This window comes from Simochromis diagramma, unplaced genomic scaffold (genome assembly GCF_900408965.1).
Source record: "Simochromis diagramma unplaced genomic scaffold, fSimDia1.1 OVJJ01000205.1, whole genome shotgun sequence".
Taxonomy (NCBI): domain Eukaryota; kingdom Metazoa; phylum Chordata; class Actinopteri; order Cichliformes; family Cichlidae; genus Simochromis; species Simochromis diagramma.
This window is the reverse complement of record NW_024386782.1, coordinates 17,026,848-17,038,978: the sequence shown is the minus strand read 5'-3', so window position 1 is coordinate 17,038,978 and position 12,131 is coordinate 17,026,848. Positions and strand designations below refer to the sequence as shown.

Here is a 12,131-nt window from a genome sequence, read left to right as displayed (position 1 = left end):
TTTTTTCCTCCCTTTACTTAAGTGCTTGATTATTGCTGAACTTTCTGTATATAATGTTGTAGAACACTTCCCCCTCTTAGTGAATGAATCACTAATCATTCAAAAACTCACAGAGCATTTTTTGTTCTATTAATGTTTGATTTTGAACACTATTGCATGATTTCAAAACACCAATTTCTGGAATATGTCATCATTGGCAGGGAAAGGCCTGACATTGCACACTTGTGGTTTGCAGTTTAATGAAACCAGTCTTGAACTCCTGCGCAGAGTTTTGTACAATCTTGGGACACTGTTTAAATGTGAATAAAAACAGAATGCAATGGTTTGCAAATCTATTAAACTCAGATTTTATTCATAGGAAGTCACAAAATGTTGAATTTGTCATTTTAAATTTGATGGCAACAACAAATCTTCACCATCAAAAAGAGGAAATTGCACAGCATCAGTTTTCTTTCTTCTCTTTTTTTTCATGTGGAGATTTGTGGAGACATGTCTGGTAAAAATTTAATCTCTTACAAAATACTTGGTGCTTTTTGTGTTAATGTTACTTTTTGATACCTTTACGTTTTTCTATCAGTTAAACCAGCCAGCTGCTTTAGGGGAGATAGATTTGGCTTTCTTGAGACAGAGCTGCATTAGCGTGTTAGCGCTATTTATGCTGAAAGTTGGTGGCTTTGCTTGACTCATATTTACTGGAAATCTATGAGAGTGGAACCAATCCTGTTCAAGGTTGGTTAGCACTGTGTTACATACATCAGATTATTGAAAATAAAGGTTCTACAGTCTTCCAAAATCACAATGGAGAAAACTTAAAAAATACATTGTCAACATTTACTTAATTTAATTTTTGTTAAATATTTTTTTAAAAGGCAACAATTGTGTCCGTATACATCTGCGAACTAAGGAGACCAGCTCCTGGACTTTTGTCTGATATAGGATTCTAGCTTCTTTGTTGTATTTTCCATGTATTTTAACCAGTTTTCAGCTGGTAGTTCAGCCAGACCCCATGCTGTTCTAATATGTGGTGGTATGTGGTTTAGCAATGTCTTGCTGAAATGTGCAAGGTCTTACTTTAAATACCTCGTCTGGATATGCGCAGAAGATTTGTTTTTGTTTGCAGAGTGGTCAACCGCTGCCTCTCTAACATGCTCTTTTTACCCAGTCATGTTACTGACCTGTTGCTAACAGCAACAGTTACTCTTTTGATGCACCACCCTGAACTGCTTGAAATTTGTTGCTGCCATCAAATTTATTTTGCTCTATTGTGAATGGATTTAGGAGGTTTGCAAATCATTGCAGTGTTTTTATTCACACTTTACATTTTTGGAATTGGAGATTGTGCCTTAAAAATGGGAGAAAATAATGCGCAGTGTCTGTTTCTTCAGGACTTTTCTAGTTTTAACAGACTTTCTCCTGAATGTGTACCTTAAATTGCACAATGTGCAAATATGTATCTTAGGACAATTTCTAAATAGTTTAATGTGTATAGATAAAAACATTTAAATTGAAACTTAAATCTGTCTCCAAACTGGTTTTAACATCACTGAAACAAATGTCACTGATGTAATCCAATAACATTCGGACCAGAAGAGTCTGTTATACATGCCCGTTTTAATAATCTGATAGAAAACATTTGCTGAGCACAACATACACCGTTTTACAGTATACTGTGATGAAAACACTGAAAAAATACATTTGAAACAATGGTATAAATTTCAGCAAATATTTTTATAGCTGTACAATGACCTGTCACCGTACACATTATGCTGCAGTAAATATCCAGCCTTCGCCAGGAACAAAAGGACTAAAAAAGCTTCTGCTGCGCCTCGTATGAAGCGCTGCTGGCTCCCACTGCACAAACACTTCTGGCTGGAATTTCAAACGAAACATACTTTTCAAATCGTCAAAACTGACCTGCATAACTTTATGCTATGGTCTCATAGCAAAATACCTTGCTATACACGGATGAACCAACAAACGAGTTCAGTCAAACTGTCATTTGACACGTGGTAGTGCATATAAATAACAAATATACAGCGAATATTATCAATTCAGTATTAACATATACAAGAAAATGTAATAAATACACTGTTACAAACAGCTTAAGGGTCAGCACAACACAGTTGGGTGCAACACGACTGTGCAACTCTGTGACCACTTAAATACACTCTCGCATCCACACACACACACACACACACACACACACACACACACACACACACACACACACACACACACACACAGGAGAAGAATGACATATCGTGAAACATGAAACCGATCTCCCCGTATTATGACCATACAACGTGGTACCTCTAAGGAAGTGTTTGGACAGATCAGCAACCAGCTGCATAACTGTCGACGTATTCAAAGTGCTGCAATGAAAAACTACAAGATTCAATTATTCCATTACTGACAGGTGTTTCTGAAACTGCGCGTTCAGCCTTGAAGTCATTCAAAGTTCAAAATGAGTCAGCCTATTCATGAGAATACTGCTAACCACAACAGGTGTGTTGTGTGAGGCAATGAAAAGGGGAATTACAGGGCGGAGACGGTTTTTCCACACTGGATGGGGCTTAAACGCAACTGGGTTATGAAATATTTTCTTTTCCACTTTAATCTTGGAAGATTGCAGTGAGAATTTAGTCTGTAACTGGCTTTAAGTGAGAGGGAATCAATCCCGCCGCCGCTCGGAAGTTTGACTTGTCACACCATTTACTCTTTGGAAATGCGATCATTCTTTTGAGGGGTGGCAGTGAATCCAACAAAGTGCTTTCCTTACAGGATCTTTGGAGTTTTGGTTTTTGTTCTACAAAAAAGAAAAAAGAAAGGTTTTTCCTCTTTTACGAAATCTAGCCTATGAGTCATTTAATTGCTTACGCAGTTACTTGTTTGGATAAATCAAATCAAATTATTTGGTTTGACATGCTTGCTATGGTCTCTCCTTTAAGTTACAGATGCTGTCTTTGTCTTGGTTTAACTGTGTGTGCCACAAAGTGCAAATCGTGCTGGGAAGTCAGCTGATTTTTTTATAATATACATCCATTAGTGAAGAACAAGCTTATACTATTGCCAGAACATCAGGAAGACTGTGTGAGACAGCTATGTCCGTTTGTAGAAAATCTGACACACAGCTACATGAATGTGTTCAATAAATTATTTAAAAAAAAACAACTTACAAAAACACACACTTGTAAAAAAAGGCACACTACTCTTTTTAGACAAGTGTTAAAAAAACACTACTGGGTTAGAAATAACTCGCTGACCAGTAGCTGTGGTTGGACAATATAGGGTCGTATCCAATCTCGACACGATACAAAGAATCTAAATGAACATTTAAAAAAAATGTCCTGAAGTGCAAGTTTGAAATTTAGACTTGTCCCAGTACACGGATTCATACGTCCACTTCACATTCTCTGCCTGAAAGAACCCAGGTTAGGCTCTGCAGTCCAACAGTAGTCCCTTCTGTAAAGAACAGAGCCTACACTCTTCCAGCTCCCTTCCAGGGGGGCTCAAAGACAAACTACCGCAGGGTTTCCAAGCCTCGTTCGCAGGGGTGCCCCACATTCAGTCAGGCCCTCTTTGCCAAGCAGCTCCCGCCAGAGCCAAATTGCAGGATTGCTCCACTGCAATAAAATGAATTCACCAAAAACGTGCTACGCTCCAAGAACACCACCGGTTAAGCTATGTTTCCTCCGGGGAGCCGTCATGTGTTGTCATTTCTGCCACTTCCTGATCACAGGGAAGATGCTGTAATGTCACATTGTCACAACTGTCAGCCGTGTCCATCATTCCACTGTCTTCACCTTGTCCTTCCTGGTCATCCAGCGTTAGATCGAACTTGAATTTACTCGCTACAGGCCGCCCTTCCACCTCCCCGTGAGGTCCTCCTTCTCCATCACTGGTGTAGAAAGGAGGTGAGGGGCTCTGGGGGATCATGCTTTGGTACCAGTTCCTGTTGTCCTCTAGTGTATCCAGGATGTCCTGGGCATCGGGATGGACCAGGTCAGCCCACGTCTCCCACAGAGGGTGCACTATGTAATCAATGAAGCTAACCTAGAAAAGATAAACAGAGAGGATGTCAGTAAATATGAAAAATAACCACAGTTTTCAGGTTTTATTTTGAGAGCTGGATGCCTGTGTTCTCTACCTGAGTCCTCTCTACTGAAGCTGTGTGTTTGTCACACATTGGGCTGATTTCCATCCCCCTCTCCCTCTCTCTGTCTCCCTGGTGGAAGAACTCATCCATGATCCTGTCAGTCCACTGCCGGTACAGATCCAGAGGTTTGGTGGGGTTGCTCAGGTCTGCACAATGAACCATGTTACGGAGAACCTGCAGGAAAAAAAAATATCACCGTTTAGTATGTTTTTTTTTCTTTTCCTCCCTCTGTGGTAAATAGAAAAGTGTTTGCGTCTAATGTGCATACTAGTCTGCCTCTTACCTGCATCCTGTCTGTGTAGTTGTTTAGCATCAGGACACCAGAGCTGGTGACCTTCTTGGTTTCCACCATCGTTTTCAAATCCGCCAGCAGACTCATGTGTTTAGACATGTCGGTTGCCAAAACCTGGAAGACAGCAAGACATGAAAAAATCAATTTAAGAAAAACTGTGAAAACTGCTCAGATCCTGAGACGGGGCTGCTGCCTGAGACAGATGTGCAGACATTTCCTCACCATTTCTATGACCATCCTCCGGAGCGTCTGCCTCTGCTTCATGGAGAGGTTTTGGAAGATGTCGCAATTTTCTTCCTGCAGCAGTTTGAAGCCCACGGCCAGGTGGTGATTTTCCAGCACTGACTCATCGTTGTACATCAGGGCCAGCTCAGAGTCTAAATGCAAAAGAGGACAAGAAAAGGAAATTAAACATCAAATCAAGCAAATGTTTCTCCCTTTTTTCAAAATGTAGACCAAATAAATAACTCTAGCTGACTTTTTTGATGGATGTCGAATGAAAAGGTGGACCTACTTGTATTGATTAGGAACTGGTTGGAGACTCCTGGGTGGTCCACGTCATGAATGGCTGCTGCAAAAATGGCTGCCAAGATCTCCAGGTCAGTGAAGACCGCCTGTGTTTGAAGAGAAGGAAGTAAAGTAAAAATAAATTAGCAAATTGCTTACCATACAAGGCAAGGTATTAGTTTGAAAAACCAATCCTTCCATGTGTCACCATCTGTGGTATGCTCTTTCTATTGTTGCTATTCATCACAACAATATAAACAGTTCAAGTGAAAGGTGTGGCCGGCGGCGACACGCTTTAACTGTGCCACGTTTTAAAGGGCAAACTCTGAACACTTAGAAGTACTGAAAGCGAGTGAGGTAAGACAGATTTTACACGACTTACATCTAATGCAGGGGTGGACAGGAGGATGTGTGTGGACTTTGCCTCGGTCGCCGCGTTGAGGTTGTTGTGGTACGCTCGGTTAGTGGGTTGTGGTGGTGCGTGCTCTAGGGTCGCAATGACCGTCACAAGGTGTCCCGTTGGAATCTTGAACGTCCTCATCAGGCTCTCACCGTCCTTCCTGCCGGTGACAGTGTGGATTAGAAAAACAAGACTCCTGGCTAAACGTGCTACAGGATATTATATTTTCTCTACGGTCTATCCATCTAGCCACAGTTCAATTCTGAGTCATCAGATGGGGTAGTCCCTAAACTAGGGCAGGCTCCACCTAACGGGGCACTGACAGTATCTGCTGCAGCAGTAATACATTTTAAGTTATCTTTTGGCCTCGAAAGAAAGGGGTGCAGCATTTTTCTAGACCAAGTGAAAAAAAACAAAACAAAATATGTGCAGCCAAACTGATTATAGTCTGGAGCTAGCTAACAGAGCATGATGTACACACTGACACGGCTTGTGTGTGGGTTTGTTTGAATGGCTTCACAGTTTTCATGAGCTCTTTCCCGATTAAAGGATGGAAGCTGAGGCGGAAAACAAACCTGGAAGATGGTGTACATGACGCATGTGAGAGGTCGATTGTGAGAATGCTCAGCCACTTTGAAAATATTCAGGCCCCATCTGTTGATGTGTTCCAGGTCCTGTTAGAGAGGACACAAATTTAAGTGTTTGAGCACGTGAGACACCAGATATCACGCAAGTTTAAGTTTCTCCAGTCTGTCTGTCACTTACCTTTGACAACAATTCCTCCTGGTCCGTCTTGACCCCAAAGCGATTTCCAGTACCTCCCGAGATACTTGATGTATGGCTGACTTTTCTCACCCCACTGATCTGTGTCATCATCCCACCGTGTTGCTGCTGCTGTTGCTGCTGCTGCTGGCCCTGCCTCCTCTTTCTTTCCCTCGGCTTTGGAACTGGACACGGAAGCTCCAACTCATTCTGCTTGTCTGGAGAAAATAGAATTAACATTAAAAAAGGTGGTTTTCAAGACAAAAAAGCTGCAATGGCTGCTATTAAATTAGCAATCAATCCCTCAATGCCTGTCTTCTGCAATAAAAATACACTAGTAACAAAAGCAGGAAATGTGTAAAATAGCTGAATACACTGATGAGATGCAAATGTTTTATGAGACAAAGGCTCAGGCTGTGCTAATGAGTTGTTATGATGATCAGAGAAACATGGCAGTATTCCAGGCATTCTGTGAATCTGAGCCATGTGTTGGTAACAATTCAGAGAATCATGGAAAGATGGTTCACGTTAAGCCGAAATGTTTAGGGGAGGGACTTGGAAGTATGCGGGTTCAGTCGGTGCATGTGACTCATGTATTAGCTGAGTGACATTTCTCACTGTGTGTGAGCGTGAGACTCCCTCAGTCTGTACGTGTGCACTGCACACACAGCCGCAGAGCGAGAAAAAAAACATCTCAGCTGCGTCCTCCACAAAGCACAGGAAAATCATCTCCCTACACCTGACAGGTGCTAGCTGCAATGCAGATAAAACCGCAAAGCTTCAAAGATAAACTGAGCTGAGCTTTCATGTTTGTCTCTATCACCGCGCCACTTCTATTGTTAGCACAAGAGGTAGCTTTTTCTTTTCCTCTTTCCACCATGCATCCAGCATCTTGTCTTTTTTCTGTCATTTTTTTATGTTTTGCTGCTCCGAGGCAGGAAAATAGACACGTGTTCACTAACAAGAGCCACAACATTAGTCTGCAGTGAGCCCTTATAAGCTGGGAGTCTGGCTGTATGTATGCTGGTGGTGAGCTAGATGGGAGGGTAGAAAAACCTGAGGGGCAGAGTGGTTTGCAGGGCTGGCGAGCTGGCTGGCCATTAGACACGAAATGCCGCCAGGCTTTTTTTTTTTTAAAGACAAGCAACCACTGCTGTCCCACTGATGAATAATGCAGCATCTCTCTGAACCTGATGGCACTGTAAGCACACAAACACCCTCTCTCTCTCCGACTCACTGCTCCTAATCTCTCCAGAGGGAAGTCTTCCCTGAGTACAAAGCCCTCCCTCCTCCCTTCACATATCTCTGCAGTCGGAGCGAGGGGACCCTGTCTCCCTTCCAGACCAGATCAGACTGGTTTAAGAACAGCGTTGCAGAGGAACTGTGAGTTTCCCCACTGCTTGGCACATGCTTTGGGTAACCTCGCAACCTCTGTGACATTCCTGAAGGATGCTGGCTCACTGAAGTCATACATACAGCACATTTTGCAATGGCGCAATGTATACTTCAGGAGGTGTGTGGTAAACATGTGCTGCAGTGCTCACCTAGGAAGGTGCTGGAGATGTACTCTGACACTTGGTTGCCTGATCGGCTCATCTCAGACAGGTGGCTTAGCTCCCGGTTCAGCATCCTCTTGAACTGGAAGCAAAGAGATAAAATGTTAAGGAGGTAATGTGATTTATACGCAGAAACACATCCAGCAAATGAGTCTGACTGCTGTTTCTAAGCAGCGGAATAAACCCTTTCCTGTTATTTTCCACTGGAACATGTCCCATGGGACCATGTTCTCTGGATTTAATGAGCCATATTAGGTTTGTGTATTCTTCCCCAGTCTCCTTATCCAGACTGCTTCGTGTTTCAACACAGCATATACGATGTGTGCTGTGCATAGTTTATATTTCCTTTATGCAAATTTTACAGATAAGCAAAAGATGCCTGTTTTCTCAACACATGCAACCACTGAGCAAGATTAAAAACATGTCGTAATGCATTCAAAGAGAAATTGGGCTCTTCACCAGCAACAGAAAACAGACATGAATGTAGAATATGCACAGAAACAGTCCAATTAATGGAAAACCTCCTCTGGGACACACCTTAATGTATCCCCAGGACACAGAGAACAGGTAGTTGGCCTCAGGCATGGTGCTGAGCAGTGCTGAGCCCCCCAGCAGAAGCAGTAAGTGCTCCTCTCTGAGTGGACCCCCAAGGCTTAGATCAGCCCTACAGCCTGAAGCTCAAGGCGTCACCAAATCACCGCCTTGCAGCAGCTGACTACGGTAAAAACGCCCCAGCCGAAGTCTCTGGAGAGGGGCTGTGGCGGAGCCCTACATTCCCAGCCAAACGCGCCTCCTCCTAGCTTCCTCCATTGTTATCAAGGATCGCGAGCCACTGTCGTGAGTGATGGAATCCCCCTGGATGCGATCAATATTTCCTTTCCTCTGGCTGTCGCTGCCTCTGTCCCTTTCTTCAAACCTCCATCTCCTTCTGCCACCATCCAAAAATCATACAGGAGAAAATCCAGCCTTTCCAAGCCCAGATTTGGCAAGTCAAGAAAAAAAGGCAGTCTTCACGGCAGAAGGAGGAAAGAAAGAGAGGGACTGAAAAAGGCAGAGAGGAGGAGGAGGAGATGGGGGTGCGCTATAGCTGTAGAGTTCCCTGTGGCACAAATTGCTGGAGCCTCTCTCTCACTCTCTCTGTCTCTCTCTTTGCCTCCCACCCTCGCTAAAAACTGATGCTCATGCACAGCACTGCAGAAAATGAGAGCTTGGAGGATCCCCCACATCTTCCTCCCTATTTCTAGCTATTTCTCTCTCACTCCTGTGTTCTGTGAAACCCCCCTCCCACTGCTGTCTCCCTTCTCTACTTAAAATGCTCCCCCTGCACAGTAATGCAGAACAGATGCAAAGCATACTGCGCAACGTGAGACTTCAAAGCACCAGAGCGTTTATGACACGGATGATGAGACACAGACACAAACTCAGACACAGAACTAAACATATTTTAAAAACAGAAAATGGGGATATGCAAATAGTTCAGTCCATAATCGTGATGTTTTGCTGTATCAAGCAGACGACAGAGTTTTCAGTCTGCCATCGGTGTACCACCATCTGCATGGCAACCCGAATGCCATGGCAACAGAATCACATGGTCCTGTTCTCATGGTGGTCCCTACTTTAAAAACACAGCACTGCATCGTAAACATAAACAAACCTATCACAGAAACCGCAGCAGCGACGCTCCAGATAGGCATTTTTAAAATATAGCTTCTGTGCAAAAGGAGATCGGTTTTTATCTCCCATGCAAAATGTTCTTTTCGATTTGAATAAGCATATGCAAACATCACACCCCAAACTTGATTATGAAAACTATGTAGTAATGGTGTGTGCAATAAAGGCCATTTCCATAGAAAGTAATTGGGTTTTCCTTTTTTTATAACTCTGTATTCTAACTCCGGAAAGAAAATAGAAAACCTGTCATTGTGGTTTCTGCCAGATCTTATATTCTCTCTTATAATGAGTTCTTTTTGCTTCATACTGAACCAGACTCTCTGATCTCAACAGCTGTCTAATAGCTGTCAACCAGACAGCTAACATCTAGTTGACTGTGGAACTTGAATACCACTTTCAAAGCATTGGCTGCACTAAAAACCCAGAAAGATCAAAGAAGCTGGAATCAGTTGGCTTTAGTCTGCTGAAAGAGAGCTTGTAATTGATTCTTTAATGCAGCACAGTGTGGATTTGAGTGACCTCTAGGAAGTGAATTAGGCGCACAGCTGTATGTCAGTCACCCGGGGTTGTGTAGTTCAGCTGAAACACATCACACACACACACGGCACGATGACAAGGCTGCAAGTGTTCTCAGTAACCCAGATTACTCAATGCATGGCGCTAACTCATACATCCTTTTACGTTAGCAAATGATTCTCAGTTTCAGAACAAACTGAGGAAACTGAGAGAAGTTGCGCAAACTCTGACAAAAAAGCAATTTGCTCTCACACAATCATGAGCCGTTGTTTAATAAAGTTTAAATATTTAATGCATAATATAACTGCGTCGAAAAAAAAACAAAAAGCTATTGAAACAACATGCTACAAAAAGTAAAGACCAACATATTTTCAAATATGCAATCATAGAAGGAAAAAAACAATTCAGGAACATTTTGAGTGTAATTACTGACGAGCAAATGTATTTTTTTTATTTGAAACTAGATGTCACTTCAAATCCAGCAATTTATTCTTGAATAAAACACCATCTCCACATGGCACGCTACACTCCTACAACACAAAGTAAGCCTCTATAAAGATAACTCACCTTTTTCCAACTCGCAAGCATCTCAAAGTTTATCTTCTGCTTTTCAGAGCAGCATAGTCCCATTGTCACTCAACGAAAAAACAAACACAGCACAAAGAAATCCTGTAAAGGTCCAAGTACTTTAACTCGTCTCAGCGTGTCTGTGAGCCAGCCGTCTTCCTCTCTCTATTCTCTTTTCTCAACTGGCGTCAGGCAGGAAACTTATAGCAATAAAGCTGACTTAACTGACTGGCCTACAAAGTCTAACAGGAGATTGATGGCTCCTCCCTCCCATACAGGCCTGAGCGTGTGTCTCCACCTACTTCCCTTTTTTTTTGCTATAGTAATTCCCTGAGATCATTTACTGGCAGACATCCTTCTTCCTGTAGCCTCAGGCACCAAACTACTAACATACCTGAGCTCATCACAGAAAAGTCCCAGATAACAAGTTTAGGGGTCACGCTAAAGTTCCTGCTATATTAACTGACAAGAGAAATAAAGAAAAAGGAAAAACATAAAACGTAAAGAAATGGGATTTCTCAGGAACAATGTGACCTCATAATGCAACACCATTGCACTGCAATCGAACAAACCCCAGAGTGAGCACACGCCGCCTCTGTCGCATGCATGCGGCTGTTTCGAGTGTCAACACCAAATGAATGATGTCAAATTTACACTGTTTAGTAACACAACGACAACACATTTCCTCGAAGGCGTTGATCAGAAACAGGTAAGAACAGGGTTACAGTAGAAACATGTTTTCCATTCGCACTCTTTGTGCTGTCTTATTTTCCAAGATGAAGATCAGATGAAGAACAGAAGATTACAGAGGTAAAACTTTTTTAAAAAAAATTACGATTAAGCACCATAATCACCGCTGGAGCTCGTGTGATCTGCTCACCACCCTTTCAGTCAAATGGAAGTGCAGCACTATAATTTAATGTCCATTACGCCTGGTACAGCTACAGACCCACCGCTGCATCTGTTTCAATAATTTTGTCATTCTTTCCCCAGTGAAGACGGCGGGTGCTTCAAAGCTGAAGTGACCACACGTGAGTTAAAGTTTCCTACTCGCTTGTGTTCTCCTCGAGGGGCTTGCCTGCACGCTACCCGCAAAAGCACTAAACTCCTTTAACTGCATTCAGATGGCAGTGTTTGTCCAAGGCCGTCACCGGCATCGGCGTGGAAGTGTGGCGAGGTTAATGATAGTGAGGGGCAGGGAAGTAGCTCCCCGCTCTGAGGTCACAGCAACCAGGCTGGCGGTCAGCAGAGTGTGTGGTCTTGTAGCCCCGGATACACCTGTGCCCTTGGAAACTGAAAACGGAGACACCCCGGGTTTGATTGTGGCTTCAATTACATCTAGTGGTGAAGAAAAAAAGAAAACCTGACTCTTTGTCAAAACTTGCGTCAAACGCCCACAAAAACTGGGCCGATGGTGTAACAGTATCACTGGACTTGACTCCCAATTTTGCAATAAGAGCTCGATGGACCAATAAACAGCTTCTTTCTATCCCTGTACAATTGCACAACAATGTAGGACACTGATGAAACTTAACTGTAACATCATAAAGCTGTTGCCCAGTACACTTTTAAAAGATCAGCATTGGTCAACATTGGCACTGGCTCGTGTTGTTAGGAATCTGTACCTGGTTTGCCTGAACAAGTTGCTACGCTGCTACGGCCTAGAGGGCCTTTTCTCATTGTCTTGACAGTCCCGGGGATGTA

At 43.0% G+C, this 12,131-nt stretch overlaps 1 protein-coding gene across 4 annotated transcripts in view; it reads right to left on the bottom strand.

The window, feature by feature from the left end:
• Positions 1 to 1,592: 1,592 nt before the first annotated feature.
• LOC120727833 (cAMP-specific 3',5'-cyclic phosphodiesterase 4B-like) overlaps positions 1,593 to 12,131 on the bottom strand; it is a 47,785-nt gene continuing 37,246 nt past the window's right edge. For 3 of the 4 annotated variants that reach the window (XM_040022378.1, XM_040022377.1, XM_040022380.1), the window contains 9 exons: positions 7,662 to 7,755; positions 6,121 to 6,335; positions 5,931 to 6,029; positions 5,338 to 5,511; positions 4,963 to 5,062; positions 4,671 to 4,825; positions 4,440 to 4,562; positions 4,148 to 4,330; positions 1,593 to 4,053 (listed from right to left, as the gene is read on the bottom strand). In XM_040022378.1, the coding sequence (XP_039878312.1) occupies positions 3,682 to 4,053; positions 4,148 to 4,330; positions 4,440 to 4,562; positions 4,671 to 4,825; positions 4,963 to 5,062; positions 5,338 to 5,511; positions 5,931 to 6,029; positions 6,121 to 6,335; positions 7,662 to 7,755 (1,515 nt within the window). In that variant the 3' untranslated portion in view covers positions 1,593 to 3,681. Of the gene's footprint in view, positions 4,054 to 4,147; positions 4,331 to 4,439; positions 4,563 to 4,670; positions 4,826 to 4,962; positions 5,063 to 5,337; positions 5,512 to 5,930; positions 6,030 to 6,120; positions 6,336 to 7,661; positions 7,756 to 8,210; positions 10,422 to 12,131 lie in introns of those variants that run through there. The other variant, XM_040022381.1, reaches the window with a different exon arrangement.